This window comes from Lithobates pipiens, unplaced genomic scaffold (assembly GCF_037356315.1).
Source record: "Lithobates pipiens isolate NorthernLeopardFrog02 unplaced genomic scaffold, aLitPip1_a1.2 Scaffold_37, whole genome shotgun sequence".
NCBI lineage: Eukaryota > Metazoa > Chordata > Amphibia > Anura > Ranidae > Lithobates > Lithobates pipiens.
In genome coordinates, this window is record NW_027507825.1 from 15,602,507 (window position 1) to 15,619,258 (window position 16,752).

Consider the following 16,752-nt stretch of genomic DNA (forward strand, 5'->3'; position numbering starts at 1 on the left):
TCTCCCCCCCTTTACATCACAAGTTCTCTCCCCCCCTTTACATCACAAGTTCTCTCCCCCCCTTTACATCACAAGTTCTCTCGCCCTCCCCCCTTTACATCACAAGTTCTCTCGCCCTCCCCCCTTTACATCACAAGTTCTCTCGCCCTCCCCCCTTTACATCACAAGTTCTCTCGCCCTCCCCCCTTTACATCACAAGTTCTCTCGCCCTCCCCCCTTTACATCACAAGTTCTCTCGCCCTCCCCCCTTTACATCACAAGTTCTCTCGCCCTCCCCCCTTTACATCACAAGTTCTCTCGCCCTCCCCCCTTTACATCACAAGTTCTCTCGCCCTCCCCCCTTTACATCACAAGTTCTCTCGCCCTCCCCCCTTTACATCACAAGTTCTCTCGCCCTCCCCCCTTTACATCACAAGTTCTCTCGCCCTCCCCCCTTTACATCACAAGTTCTCTCGCCCTCCCCCCTCCTTTACATCGCAAGTTCTCTCGCCCCCCCCTCCTTTACATCGCAAGTTCTCTCGCCCCCCCTTCTTTACATCGCAAGTTCTCTCGCCCCCCCCTCCTTTACATCGCAAGTTCTCTCGCCCCCCCCTCCTTTACATCGCAAGTTCTCTCGCCCCCCCCTCCTTTACATCGCAAGTTCTCTCGCCCCCCCCCTCCTTTACATCGCAAGTTCTCTCGCCCCCCCCCTCCTTTACATCACAAGTTCTCTCGCCCCCCCCTCCTTTACATCACAAGTTCTCTCGCCCCCCCCTCCTTTACATCGCAAGTTCTCTCGCCCCCCCCTCCTTTACATCGCAAGTTCTCTCGCCCTCCCCCCTTTACATCACAAGTTCTCTCGCCCTCCCCCCTTTACATCACAAGTTCTCTCGCCCTCCCCCCTTTACATCACAAGTTCTCTCGCCCTCCCCCCTTTACATCACAAGTTCTCTCGCCCTCCCCCCTTTACATCGCAAGTTCTCTCGCCCTCCCCCCTCCTTTACATCGCAAGTTCTCTCGCCCCCCCCTCCTTTACATCGCAAGTTCTCTCGCCCCCCCCTTCTTTACATCGCAAGTTCTCTCGCCCCCCCCTCCTTTACATCGCAAGTTCTCTCGCCCCCCCCTCCTTTACATCGCAAGTTCTCTCGCCCCCCCCTCCTTTACATCGCAAGTTCTCTCGCCCCCCCCTCCTTTACATCACAAGTTCTCTCGCCCCCCCCTCCTTTACATCACAAGTTCTCTCGCCCCCCCTCCTTTACATCACAAGTTCTCTCGCCCCCCCCTCCTTTACATCACAAGTTCTCTCGCCCCCCCCTCCTTTACATCGCAAGTTCTCTCGCCCCCCCCCTCCTTTACATCGCAAGTTCTCTCGCCCTCCCCCCTTTACATCACAAGTTCTCTCGCCCTCCCCCCTTTACATCACAAGTTCTCTCGCCCTCCCCCCTTTACATCGCAAGTTCTCTCGCCCTCCCCCCTTTACATCTCCGGTTCACATCCGGAACCTCCTCCACTTCACAGCCCCCTATACATATAAGAGCCGCCACCTTACAATGGGGCCCCATAAGAAGTGGAGACCAACTGATCTGAATCCTGAAGTCTGTGCATTGAGTCCGATATATACCACTGACCCTGGTTGGGGCCAAAGTAAATCTCGTAGGGGGCCAGAGTAAATCTTGTAGTGGACCGTGGTTAGGAGAGCCCTGTTCCATCTGAAATGGGGGGAAAAAAAAAATCCCTTTTTAATATTTACAAAAACATTTTTGGACTTTTATGTGCTTTGTTTTTATAGATTAAAGAGCTGGAACAAGAAAACAAGCACCTCTCCCAGGCGATGGCAGCTCTTCGACAGAGAGCGCAAGAGCACACCGATTCCAGAGTGAAAGATGTGGAAATGGAAAATAAAATGCTGCATGAAACCATCACAGACACCAGCAGTAAGCTGAATGAAGTGGAACACGAAAGGAAGCAGCTACAGAAGGTCTATGATCAGGTGAAGGAGAAGGTGGAGAGGGTAGAAGAGATGGGCAAGGAAATCCATCGACTGGAGAAACAGAATGAAGTGTTAACCAAGAAAGTGTCCTCTGTGAGGATCGTGGAAGAGAAGGTGGAGGCGCTTGAGAAAGAAAACTGCAAATTAGAAGGAGAAAATAGAATCCTAAAGAAATCTCTAGACACTTTGCAGAATGTTTCAATTCGTTTGGAGGTGTTGGATAGTGAGAACAAGCAGTTGGATGAGGAGAACCTGGAACTGAGGAGAGCAGTAGAAGCCATGAGGTTCTCCTGTACAAAAATAACGCAGATTGAGAGAGAAAATGCTGATCTTCATAAAGAGAAAGAAGAGCTGCAGAAGAACGTCGAAGTGCTAAAGGCCTTGGGAAAGAAGTCTGAACGCCTGGAAGTCAGCTACCAAGGCCTGAGCGAAGAGAACTGGAGGCTTCAGCAGATACTTGAGGCTGGAAACAAGAAGCTCCAGGAGCTGGAATCTGAGCTTCGGGACACTGAGAAGGAAAACAAGGAGCTTCAGAAGACTTTAGAGGAATTTAGGATTTCCAACAAGAGACTGGAGAGGCTGGAACAAGAGAAGAAAGTGATGGACCAGGACTTAACCCAACTGGAGAAGGACAAGAAGATGTTGGACAAGGAATCAAAGAGACTGTGGCAGCAGGTGGAGCTTAAAGATGCCATCTTGGACGACAACACTGTGAAGCTGGCCGACTTGGAGAAAGAAAACCGAACACTAGAGAAGGAGGTTTCCAAGCTGCGAGAATCCTCTTCTAGAACTCGAGAGCTCGAGAAGGAGAACAAAGATCTGCTGCAGCAGCTGACCGTAGATAAAAGAACATTAGCAACGCTGAGAGAGGTATGCAGAACACTGAATAATAAGCTTGAACCAATGACTGGTGACATGAATACTGAACATGTTCACTGCAGTTTTCATGATTTTTAAGATTTCAAGTAAATCTGTCAAAAAAAAACAAAACTGTTCAAACGAAGATATATACGCCAATAACAGGAAAGCGCATGTCTTCTTTTTGTTGGCACAGATCTTTTCTTTAGCTCTCCTCCTGAGAGTCTAGAATTCACTGAACCTGGGAGGGTTTAACGTGGAGATAAATCTTCAGCTCCAGGTTGGTGATCTGGTACCCACCACAATGCCATGTAAGAAGAACCTCTCTGTAGGTCACGCCTTGCATTGTGGATTGCAAGGGATGGTTAGAAGTTAGAACACCTACTTGGCAATAAACAGCACTTTCATATGACTTGCTGCTGATTACAGGGGTTCTACAGTAATTGGGAGAGGAAATGAGAGAAGAGAAATTGTATCAAACATTTGTCAGCTTTAAGCCCCATACACACTATCAGATTGTCTGCTGATTTTTTTTTTTTCCATCAGATTTACCAAAACCATATAATATGAGGTCAAACCTTAGGGGTTTCAATGTGTATGCAATCAGGCAGGCCCTTGTACTACATGGTTTTGGTAAACCTGAAGGAAAAACTCAGCAGACAATCTGATAGTGTGTACGGGGCTTTAGAGTGGAACAACAGTGTATCTGAGCACCACAAACCAAAAACCCTATTTAACCACTTAAAGACCGGAAGATTTTCCCCCTTAATGAGCAGGCCATTTTTTGTGAAATACGGCACTGCGTTGCTTTAACTGACAATTGCGCAGTTGTGCGACGATGTAACCAAATAAAATTGACGTTCTTTTTTTTTTCCCCCCCAACAAATAGAGATTTCTTTTGGTGGTATTTGATCACCTTTGCGGTTTTTCTTTTGCGCTATAAACAAAAATAGAGAGACAATTTTGAAAAAATATTTTTTTGCTTTAATAAATATCCAAAAAAAAAAAGTGAAAAAACGAATTTCTTCATCAGTTTAGGCCAATATGTATGCTACATATTTTTGGTAAAAATCACAATAAGCTTATGTTGATTGGTTTGTGCAAAAGTTATAACGTTTACAAAATATGGAATAGAATTATGGCATTTTTATGGGTTTTTTTGTTTTGTTTTACTAGCAATAGCAGCGATCTGCATTTTTTAGCAGGACTGCAACATTGCTTTGGACAGATCGGACACTTTACACTTTTTTTGGGACCAGTGACATTTATACAGCGATCAGTGCTATAGAAATGCACTGATTACTGTGTGAATGTTACTGGCAGGGAAGGGGGTTAACACTAGAGGTCGACCGATATATCGGCCGATATTTAGCGTTTTTTAATTAATCGGCCGATTGTGCTGTTGCCGATGATTTATTCAGCGCGACTTGCAAATGACTTCAGTAATAGAAGTCAGTGCAAGTTGCCTGGAGACTTGAGTGAAGTGACTTGTCTCCTCTCTGGACAGTCTGCCAAGAAAAGATCAAAAAGATACAATGTTTACACTTCTGAATGAATGAACTCAACTCAGTGTGTAGAGTTCTCAGTTTAACCATTTAAAGACTAAATCTTTTTTGACACTTGATTCTTACAAATAAAAATCCTGTATTTTCTGCTAGAAATTCACTTAGAACCCCCAAAACTTATATATATATATATTTTTTAGCAGAGATCTCAGGGAATAAAATAGCGGTTGTTGCAATATTTTATGTCACACGGTATTTGCGCAGCAGTCTTTCAAACTCAATCTGTATTTTTTCCAAAAAAAAAAAAAAAAACAGTAAAGCTAGCCCATTTTTTTTTTTTCATCCAAAAGTTTTGATTACCTGTTTTTGTGTAATATATATAAAAAAAAAATTATATATATATAATCTCATTCTAAATTATACATACAAGTGAACTGTTTGGATGTTTGTTTTGTTTAATAAATGTAAGAAATTTTCTGTATCACTTAAGGCTGCTTTCACACTGGAGCGAGCAGGCGTTGACGGTAAAACGCTGCCAGTTTTAGTGGCGCTTTAGCGGGGCACTTATAATCCAGCTAGCAGCCCAGGAAGGGGTTAAATGTGCCCGTGAAGCGCCACTGCCAAATCGCATTGCAGGTGCTTCGGCAGCGGTGCCCATTCATTTCAATGGGCAGGAGTGGTGGAGGAGCGGTATACACCACTCGAAAGATGCTGCTTGCAGGACTTTTTTTTTCCACTGTGTGGAAGCACTCGGGGCTTCCACACAGACTGCAGGGGAGCTGTTTTGCAGGCACTTTACAGGCGCTATTTTAAAGCGCCTGAAAAACGCCCCAGTGTCTGTTAGATTTTATGAGATGAAGGGGAAAAAATAAATAATCGGCCTAACATATCGGCCCAAAAAAATCGGCATCATATATCGGCCATCGGCCATGGCGATTTCTAAATATCGGTATCGGCATCGGCCAGAGAAAAACCCATATCGGTCGACCTCTAGTTAACACTAGGGGGCGGTCAAGGGGTTAAATGTGTTCCCTGGAAGGTGTTTCTAAGGAGGGAATGGGACTGACTGGAGGAGGAGAGAGATCATTGTTCCTGAGCCCCTGTCAGAACAGGGGACCTGTCTGTTTACATTTACAGATCCCCATTCTGGCTCTCTTTCCCGCGATCGTGGGTGGCCGGAGGACATGCCCACGCCGTGCTGTGGCTCTAAAAGAAGATGACGTACAGCTACGGCTATTAGTGGGAAAGACCCAACCTACCGCCGTATAATGACGGGGGCTGGTTGGCAAGTGGTTAATTCATTTTTATTGTTCAAAGCAAACTCCCCCATCCATCCTTGAAAAAACACTTCCCTAGCATTTCTGGATGTGACCATCTTTGGTATGGGCAGATGTCATGTAGCATTTACTTCTTGGAATCCATCTGCCCTTAGCTGAGGCATATAGGCAGAAGGGTTATGCATATCTAAGCAAACTACTTCTTCCCTCCTGAAGACTCCTGAGAGGTATGACCTCATTTGCCTAGGCAAGAAACCAGGAAGTAAGTGAAGAGATTTAAAAAAATAAAATAAAAAAAAGTTTTTAAAACCAGTAAATATGATATACTTTACTATCTATTTACTAATGCCAGCAGCATAAGGATTATTATTACTAGTGAGCTCCATGGGTGTATAATTGATTTGTTTTATTGACAGAATTTGTGTAACTATAAAATTGTGTATAAACTAGTAGAATTTGGTTCGACATTTTTCATTGTAAAAACTTAAGAACATTAGTTCATTTTTCTAATCATTCGTGGCCTCAAATCCACTTTTTAACCCAAGTAAAATGAAAAATTGAAGGAACAGGATGGAATTTTTTTCTGTAAGTGTATGTGGTTTTCATTCGGTAAATTCCCTTCATTCTAAAATCGAATAGTAAAGGCAAAGGAAGTTTGAACTACTTTCAAATAAACGTTCTGAGAATTTTTGTATGCATTTTCCTAAGAATTTCCTTGCAAGTTTTCAATTAAAATTCTACCAGTGTATACCCAGCTTTACTCTTTATTATAGTAAGAAGTTTTGGGTAGTCCCAAATGATCCCCCCTAGCTGCTTCTGTTTTTTTTTTTATCTTTGTGTCTGCTGTTTATTCAGACTTTTTCTTGCAGGATCTGGTATTGGAAAAGCTGAAGACCCAACAAATGTCTAGCGAGCTGGACAAGCTGAGCCTGGAGCTGGAGAAGATCGGGTTAAATAAAGAGCTGATGCTGCAAGATGAGAACAGCAATGCTGAGAAGTAAGGGGCATCTAACACCTACTGCTAATTCAGTTTCCACCACTTCTTTGTGCTTTAACCCCCTTACCTTCTGCACCCTGTAGATCAGGGGTCTCCAAAGATTCTAAACAAAGGGCCAATTTTCTGCCCTCCAGACTTTAAGGGGGGCCAGACTGTGGCCATTGGGAGTAAAAAATGTCCCAGCATCAGATAAACAATCCCCCCCATCTTTGGTGTCAGTGGGAGGAATTGAGCCCATCGTTGGTGTTATTGGGGGGAATTGTCCCCCATCATTGATGTCATTGGGCCCCATCGTTGGTTGGATTGGGAGGAATTGTGCCTCATCATTGGTGTCATTGGGCCCCATCGTTGATGTTATTCTGAAGAATTGGCCCCCATCATTGATGTCATTGGGCCCCATCGTTGGTGGGATTGGGAGGAATTGTGCCTCACCATTGGTGTCATTGGGAGGAATTGGGCCCCATCGTTGATGTTATCGGGAAGAATTAGCCCCCATCATTGGTGTTATTGGGAGGAATTGTGCCTCATCATTGGTGTCATTGGGAGGAATTGGGCCCCATCATTGGTGTTATTGGGAGGAATTGTGCCCCATCATTGGTCTCATTGGGTCCCATCATTGGTATTGGGAGGAATTGTGCCCCATCATTGGTCTCATTGGGCCCCATCGTTGATGTCCATGGGAGGAATTGTTACATAGTTGGCGAGGGTTGAAAAAAAGACACAAGTCCATCAAGTCCAACCTATGTGTGTGTTTATATGTCAGTATTACATTGTATATCTCTGTATGTTGCAGTCGTTCAGAAGCATATCTAATAGTTTCTTGAAACTATTGCTGCCCCCCGCTGAGACCACCGCTTGTGGAAGGGAATTCCACATCCTTGCTGCTCTTACAGTAAAAAAACCCTCTATGTAGTTTAAGGTTAAACCTCTTTTCTTCTCATTTTAAAGTGTTTGTAAACTCTCCCCCCACAACTTTGTCCCACCCTAATGAACACTGCTTGTAGATATCTCCTTACTTAGTATTGTAATCCTTTTTGTTCTTTAGAATGATGTCACTGAGCATGCCCAGATCTCCCCTGATTTACGGCACACTCTCTATGTACTTGTTTATCTGTTATCAGGACTTCCTACGGCACACCACTGATGTCCCAGGAGGCTGCAGAATCATTCAGAGCTTCCTCCTACACACCATGTGACATCACATGCAGTGTAAACCTGGCTATTACTGCAGTCTATCAGCTGAAGCTGATAAGACTGACAAAGGCAAACATTAGACAATCGGCACAAGTAAATAATATGAAATAAAACAAGTCAACCATGAACAGGGAAGCAGGGTTGCCAGGGAAGCAGGGTTGCCATAGAAACGGATTGAGAAGGAGGCTTGGTTAACAGTACAGGAAGTGCTCAATGTAAGGGTGGAAATACACTCCACTGTGGACTCAGAAAACAATACTTAAGATAGCGCTGCCTAACCCCTGGAAACACGTTTTTTAAAGTTTCTTTAAACAGTAAGTAATGTGTGATTTGGGCTGGATTACAGTGGCTATAGTTTGATAATTATTATAATGGACTAAATGAAAAGAAGCATCAGAGTGGGAGAGTTTACTTCCTCTTTAATGAGTAGCCATGTGTCTTGTTAAAATGCCCTTCTGTGAAAAAGTTTTCTCCCTATTGTGGGGTCACCAGTACGGTATTTATAAATTGAAATCCCAGCACAGAACCCTGGGGGACCCCACCCCTGACCATTCTGAGTACTCCCCATTTATCACCACCCTCTGAACTCACCCTTGTAGCCAGTTTTCAATCCATGTACTCGCCCAATGGTCCATGCCAACGGACCCTAGTTTGTACAGTAAACATTTATGGGGAACTGTGTCAAATGCTTTTGCGTGTGCCCCATCGTTGGTGTTATTGGGAGGAATTGTGCTTCATCATTGGTGTCATTGGGCCCCATCGTTGGTGGTATTGGGTGGAATTGTGCCCCGTCATTGGGGCCCATTGTAGGTGTCCTAGGGAGGAACTGTGTTCCATCGTTGATCATTCACTGGTAGGAATTCTGCCCTTCATGGTTGTCAGTGAATAAAATAGAACCCCAAGGGGACACATAAAAGAAAGCAGCTTGCAGGCCAGTGCTGTAGTTTAACACTCCCCAGCAAGATCTCCATTCTGAGGTAACTGTATTCTGTGTTTCATTTTGGAACTAGGAGCCTGCAAGGAGATAGGCTCCAAGTTTTGAGACTAGGCTGTGACTGACAGGTCTCGGTCTCTGAAATACGTTTATTCCCGACCATGTGGTCACATGGGTTTGTTTGAAACAATGGTCTGGCAATTACTTGACTGAGTTCTTTAGGGACCCACGGGGTGCAAGCCGCCATCTGATCCTGGTGACTTATTAATGTTATGTTTTCCAAGTCTATTCCTAATTCTGTCGCCTGTTAGCCATAAGGGTTCCTGTGACATTTCATGAGGATAAACACTGCAGTTTTGGTTACTGAAGCCACCTGATTCCCTTTTGAAGACAGAGGAAAAGAATAAATTCAATACCTTTGCCATCTCCCCATCCTTTGTAACTAGATGTCCTTCCTCATTCTTTATGGGGCCAGTATGGTCTGTCCTCCTTTTTTACTGTTTACATACTTAAAGAATTTCTTGGGATTCTTTTTGCTCTCCTCTATGTGTCTTTCATCTTCTATCTTAGCCGTCCTTATTGCACTCTTACATTTCTTGTTGCATTCCTTGTAAACTCTGAATGCTGATGATGATCCCTCAGCCTTGTATTTTTTTGAAGGCCTTCTCCTTTGCTTTCATATGCATTTTTGCATTGGAGTTAAGCCATCCGGGACTTTTCACCCTTTTAAATTTATTTCCCAATAGGCTGCCTTATTTAATATTCTTTTGAAGCAAACCCATCTCTCCTCCGTGTTCTTTGTTCCTAAGATTTTATCCCAATTTATATCTTCTAACATGGTCCGTAGTTTAGGGAAGTTGGCTCTTTTGAAATTCATCGTCTTTGTATTCCCCTTATGTTTCCTATTTGTGTGATTTATACTGAAACTAATTGACCTGTAATCTCTGTTTCCTAAATTGCGTCGTATTTCCACATCTGTGATCAGGTCTGTATTGTTGGTAATTGGTAGGTCTAGTAACGCTTTGTTTCTAGTTGTTCATCCTTGTTGCTTATCCAAATTGTGATAGGCGGTCCATCTCCCCCTCCTCTCTCAGGTTAGAGGGTCTATAGCATACTCCCAGTATTATTTTCCCCTTAGTTTCATCCCTTTGGAGCTCTACCCATAAGGATTCCACCTTCTCCCTAGCTCCCTTAGTGATGTCATCGCTCTCATTCACTTGTACATTATTCTTGATATACAGGCATACCCCTCCCCCCCTTTTTACCCTCTCTATCCCTAACGGGAATACCCTTAAATGGTTGCTTTCCTTTTTTGCATACCAAGTTATACATCACAATGTCTGGACGTGCATAGAGGAACCGCTCATTAATGTATTTTTGTTTTGCAGGAAGTACAAGATCCTGGAGAGCAAAATTGAATCAACACTAAAGACGACTTTGGCTGTTAAGGAAAGCAAAATCCTGGCTCTTGAGAGTCAAGTGGGCGAAGTCCGGAGCGTTAACCAGCATCTGCAGAATGAGCTGAATTCGGTACGAAGTGTACATGGGGGGGGTTTGTAGCAAGGATTTTCTACAGAAGAATAAAAATATCCATGAGTTCAAAGCTAATCTTGAGTTTCCAAGGATTTCTGCGTGATGTGACACCTTGCATGGCCTTGTGCAGTGCGGAAGCATTAGAATATCTTATTATGTGCCATCTGGTCCAGATTCCCCTCTTCATTTTATTTGATAATCCATCATCTGTAAGACTATAACCCTTAAGCCGGCTGTAGGCATTTTGAATCTCAGCCAGTTCAGCTGGAACTTGGATGAGATTCGAACCATGTATGGGCAGGCTGAATGTACACGAGTTGATCGATCAATCAACTTGGGTACAGCCAGCCTGTTGGATTTTTCATGCAATCATTGTCAGCGGATATAGCTGCCAGCCATAATCACTGTGCCACCCCCACCCTGCCAGGAGAACATAATGGCTCAGCAGGGGCTATTAATGACGACTTTTAATTGTTGGGGGGTATTGAGCGATTTTTATTTTTCTCCTGCAACCCGTGGTTGCAGGGAAGAAAATCGCGCCATCTATGGCTGTCTTTAGCTAGTTACGGACCAGCCACCGCAGTTGTACTGCAGCAGGTTGGCTTCCCTGCGCAAATCGCTGTCACGCACACATATTTTTAGGTGCTTCCTGATGCCTGGGGAATCCACCTGTGGTGCGTACAACCATCGGTACAACTGCGTGGACGTTTACATTCTTGCCCACTTATGGTTATGTGTAGCCGTTGTAGCTTACTCAAGCATAGCCGCCTACACCCATTTACATGTATTGACTGCTGTACACATGCGGTTTCCCGAGCACCAAGAAGCGCAAGGGATTTTACGCCTTAGCATACAGGAGCTACTAAGCATCTATGTACATGGGGCCTAATGTAATATTTTTCCCAGCTAGTTTACAATTGCTTAAAAAAAATGGCTTCAGACACGCTTTGTTAAAGCTCTTTGAACGCCAGTCAAAGCTCCTGTCTTTAAATAAAATGATTAGCTTACCTTCCTGTTTACACCTTGCTTTTGCTTGGTGCTTCGGTGGGCCTTCGATAAGGCTTTAAGTAAGCTTTGCCATAGACTTCTATGGAGGCTTTGAAGCGCTATTAAAGCTACATGGGGTATAATTTTTTAAGAAAAGCAAAAGCAAGGTGTATAAAGACTGTAAGCAAATCATTTTATTTAATGACAGGAGCTTTGACTGGTGTTCAGAGAGTTTTTACAAAGCCTTGTTTTGAAGCAAGTGTAAAGTAGCTGTTACTGTGTGTTGAAGCCGAAGCAAGTGTAAATGAGCCCTTAAAGGCGTATTTCCTCTGACATAATTCTTGTTCCGCATTTATGTGCATTAAGATGCAAACATTTTGCATTTTAACGCACATTTCTGGAACTCAGAAAAACTCATGTAACGTAGTGTGAACATGCCACAAAGAAAACTATACTGAAAAATGCAGGCAACAGCACATGGTGTTAATGGTCCCCTAAGAGAACAGTGCCAGGGGACAACACTCAGAGCCCTAACACCCAGAATGTTACCGTATATTGTTCCCGGTCTGTAACTGACAGACAGAAACATTTTACAGAAGCTTTTGCTTCTTTATGGCAAAGTATTTTGAGACGCTCAATTTACATTCACTTTCAATGAGACGCTCAAAATGTGATATGGTGAGGAAGGCCAAGGAGGGGTTAATGTTCCAGGTCATTTGTAAGCGTCTAAGACCCCAGCGCCCGTGTACAATGCACAGGAAATATAATTAGCGGGGAGCAGGATGGATACCAATATACAGACACGGCAATGGGCTCCCAGCTTCCCTCTAGAATTATAAACAGCCTGAGAAAAGCGTGAGAACTCCATATTGTACCCACATCACACAGCATACCAGACAATGCCAGGGTGAGAAAATCCTAAACACTGGACAATAGATTAGGGGACCTGTACTTCACCACCGCGGGCAAGGCAAAAACAGAGTGGCGAGTGCCAAAACCCAACAACCAATCGGCAATCGGCTCTCCTGGTTTTGCCAGCTTGAACCAGCTGAACTGTTAGTTTTGGCCAGCTCAGTAGATTACTTTAAAAAAGCCCTGGATTCTTTCCTAAATGTACAGAATATAACTGGATACTAAACTTTTTGAGGTAAAGTTGATTCAGGGAATAAAATATTTGAAAAAACAATGATAATTAAAAAAATAAATAAATAAATATATATATATACACACACACACACACACACACACACACACACACACATATATACACACACACACACACACACACACACATATATACACACACACACACACACACACACACACACACATATATATATATATATATATATATATATATATATATATATATATATATATATACATACATATTTATTATTATTATTTTTTCAAATATTTTATTTAAATCAGGAAAAGGCAGATCCAGGATATCACAACCACAGACAACAATGCGTCCAATAGTAGACCAATGGTAAAATCACAATAAAATGACATGAAAACAAAATATCACAGAAAATTCAAATGTGGATGCATCCCATCTGCACTTACTTTAAATAATAGATATGTAAAACCAAGATATGGAGCCGCCCATTCAAATTTTTTTTTTTCATGGGCATGGATGGAGTGGGGATAGGTTAGATCCTCTGTCAGGCCTTGTTTGTGCCCCAATGGGAAGATTCATCCCCTCTATTTGTCCGAGTTACTATGATCACCAGGATGAAGACTAATGCCGCGTACACGCAATCTGACATTCCAACAACAAAATCCATGGGATTTATTCTGACGGATGTTGGCTCAAACTTGTCTTGCAAACACACGGTGACACAAATGTTGTCGGAAATTCTGAACGTCAAGAACACGGTGACGTACAACACGTACAACGAGCTGAGAAAATTGAAGTCCAATAGCCAGTGTGGCTCTTCTGCTTGATTCCGAGTATGCGTATAACTTTGTGTGTCGGAATTGTGTACACGCGATTGGAATTTCCAACAATGGATTTTGTTGTCGGAAAATTTGAGATCCAGAGCTCAAATTTTGTGTGTTAAAAATGTCTGAGCATACACATGGTCAGAATTTCCGACCAAAAGGCTCCCATCAAACATTTTAAGTCTGAAAATCTGACCCTGTGTGCGCGCCATTAAGAGAACATCCAAAATTTCGAGTTTCCTCTAGTAGAGGTATAAAGGGCAAATTGTCCAACTATTTTATGATTATTATTGTAAAATGACAATAAATTTTCTGATTCCAATAGGGACAACTGCTCAAGAAGGGGTTGATGTTGTTTTATATAATGTAGTCCTAACCTACCGTTAATCTCCTCAACCTTTAGATGAAACAAGAAGTCATCCTACACAGCCAGAATGCTGCGAAGAGCCCACAGGAGCCTCAGGGGAAGCAGGAGCGTGACATCCGCAGGATGGACAGCATGGAGAAAGGGCAGCGGGAGACCACGAGGGAGCTGTTTAAGCTGAAGGACCGAGCGATCGAGCTGGAGAGAGATGTAAGTTCTGTTGCCAAGAATTACTTAAAGCGGAGGCCCACCCTAAAGTGGAGCTTCCTCTCATTGGAACCCTCCCCCCCTCTGGCGCCACAATTGGCACCTTTCAGGGGGGAGGGGGGTGCAGGTACCTGTACAGTACAGGTATCTGCACCCACTTCCGGCGTAGATTGTGCAGAAGGTACGCCCCTTTCCGCAGAATCTACGCCCCTTTCCGAAGGTCCCCCGCTGTCTGCTGGGAAACACACGGATCCCAGGGACAGCGGGGACCATCCTCATTGCGCAGCGCGACTCGCGCATGCGCAGTAGGGAACCGGGAAATGAAGCCGCAAGACTTCACTTCCTGATTCCCATACCCAAGAAGGCGGCGCCAGCACCCAAGAGACGATCGAGAGATCGGCTTCGGGTGCCGACATGGAGGGCGCGCTGGGCGGGTAAGTGTCCTTATTTTAAAAGTCAGCAGCTGCAGTATTTGTAGCTGCTGGCTTTTAAAAAAAAAAAACGGCGGACTTCCGCTTTAAGTGTGGTGCACTGACTCTGCTCTCTACCCATCAGAGCCATTTGTGCATTCATTCACGAAACTCTGATAAATGATCGACATCGGCCTTTCCCAACCCTTTTTAACAAGTAGGAACCCTTGAAATAATGGTCAGGTCTTTAGAAACTCCTGCTAAAAAATAATTTTTAGTAATAATAAAATTACTAATGACATAACAATAAGCGCAGTAATGGCCAGAAAAGAAATCCAGAAAGTGAATATTATAGAAGGGTATTTAGAAGTAAAAAAAAAAAGTTGCAAAGCCTTTTGCCCAGGAAAAGTGCATGTACATTCATTTGGCTTTTTCATGTGCTGGTTAAAGCGGGAGTCCACCGGGACTCCGCGTTTTTTTTTTTTTTTTAAAAGCCAGCAGCTACAAATACTGCAGCAGCTGACTTTTAAAATAGTGACACTTACCTGTCCAGCGCGCCCGCGATGTCGGCACCCGAAGCCGATCTCTAGGTCGCCTGTCTGGTCCTGCCGCCGCCATCTTGGGTATGGGAATCAGGAAATGGAGCCTTTCGGCTTCATTTCCTGGTTCCCTACTGCGCATGCGCGAATCGCGCTGCGCAATCAGGACGCTCCCCGCTGCCTCTGGGATCTGTGTGTTTCCCAGCAGGCAGCGGGGCACTTGCGGGAAGGGGCAGGCACTTGCGGAAAGGGGCGTACGTTACGCCCCTTTCCGCAGAGAGCTATCCCGGAAGTGGGTGCAGTTACCGGGATTATCCGATGAGCGGAAGGTCCACTTTAGGGTGGACCGCCGCTTTAAATGTTTTTCTCTTGATTTAAAATTAAAATACTACATATGGCCACTGGGTGGCAGTAACATGATACTAAACACACACTGTTTAATTTACATTGTCCCTTCTGTTTCTGTATGTGGATGATGGCTCTGATTATTTTAATAAAAAAAAATAAAATAAATGTAAGTACCTTTTCCCCAATTGCTATACAGATGTCACATGACCAAGATCTTTCCCAGCCTGTCTGCAGGGGAACATAAGCAGTGGGAGCTTCTATTTCTCTGCTGCTGGGCATATGTTAAAAAAAATAAAAATAAATGCCTTGCAGAGTAATTTTGCATCCATAGACACGAATGCCAGACTCTGTCCCGGCCCCAGGCGCCCACGTCATTGGATTTGATTGACAGCAGCAGGAGCCAATGGCTGCACTGCTATCAATCTATCCAATCAAGAGCCGGGACCCCGTAGAGATTGGGAGAGCACGTCTATGCCAGGGGAAATATATGGGGCTCAGGTAAGTAAAATGGGGGGCTGGGGGGGGGCAGTCACTGCCAGAAGTTTTTTTTTACCTTAATGCATAGAATGCATTAAGTTGAAAAAACACGAGGGTTTACAACCCCTTTAATAACCTTTTGCTTTTTGCCCCATTTTTACAGAACGAATGTACTTACACTTTCACTGCAAATGTTTTTTTAAATACTCTGTAGTGTTCTCTCACATTGGTGGTCAGTAAAGTGCCCCCCCTTTAATTAGTGTTCAGGGAAGAAAGGCCTCTGTATATTGGCGGTCATTGGAAGAAGGGCCCCTTTTATATTGGTGATCAATGGGAACAATTCCCCCTATGGATAGCTAAAAAGATCATTGGACTCATTGGTTCCATAATCTGAGAGTCAGAAAATACTAATTGCTCAAGGAAACTCCAGCAACCTGTGGAGGAACTCTAGCTGAGAAAGGCTGATCTTTAATAACCACCATGCATTGTACAATTTTCTTATTCAATTTCCTTTTATTTCCGTTTACCTTCAGTTATGTAGTGCAAAGGCCGGCCTGATTGCATACAAATTGAAAGTGTTTTAGGTTTGACCTCCTATATTATATGGTTTTGGTAAATCGAAAGGAAAATTGTACAAGAAATTTGTATAATGTATGGCCAGCCTCACAGATCTTTATAGAAGGGTATTGTTTGCACAGCTAAGGCTTAAAGTCCTGTGTCCAATGGGCTTTGGGCTTGTGTCAATGGCATCCATTCAGCATCAGCTTAGGACTTTTCTAGAAATCATTCAGACTCATTGACGCATAGCTCGGGACTGTCCCAATGATTTCGAGGGACTGTCCCAATGATTTCGAGGAACTGTCCCAATGATTTCGAGGGACTGTCCCTGATTTGGAACAAAGTCGCTCTTTCCTCTCCATTTGTCCCTCATTTTGGTCTGATCTATATAGTTGTATATAAAATGCACTTTATGTCTTTCAAAAAGTGTTTCTCAGTGCTAAACCTTTCATCCAAATGGCTGCATTTGTAAATTTTAAAAGCCAATATAAAGGAATAGTAGTGGTAAAAAAAAAAGCCCTTGTGGATTTAATAAACTTTTTTTTTTTTGGTTAATTCTCCTTTAAGGGGGTGTGGCAGGAGGCGTGCCCTATGCCTACATATGTTTGCTGGTAGGTGTCCCTCATTCTCATCTCAAAATGTTGGGAG

The 16,752-nt window shown here is 43.7% G+C and overlaps 1 protein-coding gene across 1 annotated transcript in view; it reads left to right on the top strand.

Annotated features, from left to right (window-relative positions):
* The window catches only part of CCDC88C (coiled-coil and HOOK domain protein 88C), a 223,532-nt gene that overhangs the window by 159,821 nt on the left and 46,959 nt on the right, over nucleotides 1-16,752 (top strand). Inside the window, exons 15-18 of the mRNA XM_077466757.1 lie at nucleotides 1,769-2,839; nucleotides 6,479-6,606; nucleotides 10,123-10,264; nucleotides 13,605-13,775. Coding sequence (XP_077322883.1) covers nucleotides 1,769-2,839; nucleotides 6,479-6,606; nucleotides 10,123-10,264; nucleotides 13,605-13,775 — 1,512 coding nt within the window. The remainder of the gene's footprint in view (nucleotides 1-1,768; nucleotides 2,840-6,478; nucleotides 6,607-10,122; nucleotides 10,265-13,604; nucleotides 13,776-16,752) is intronic.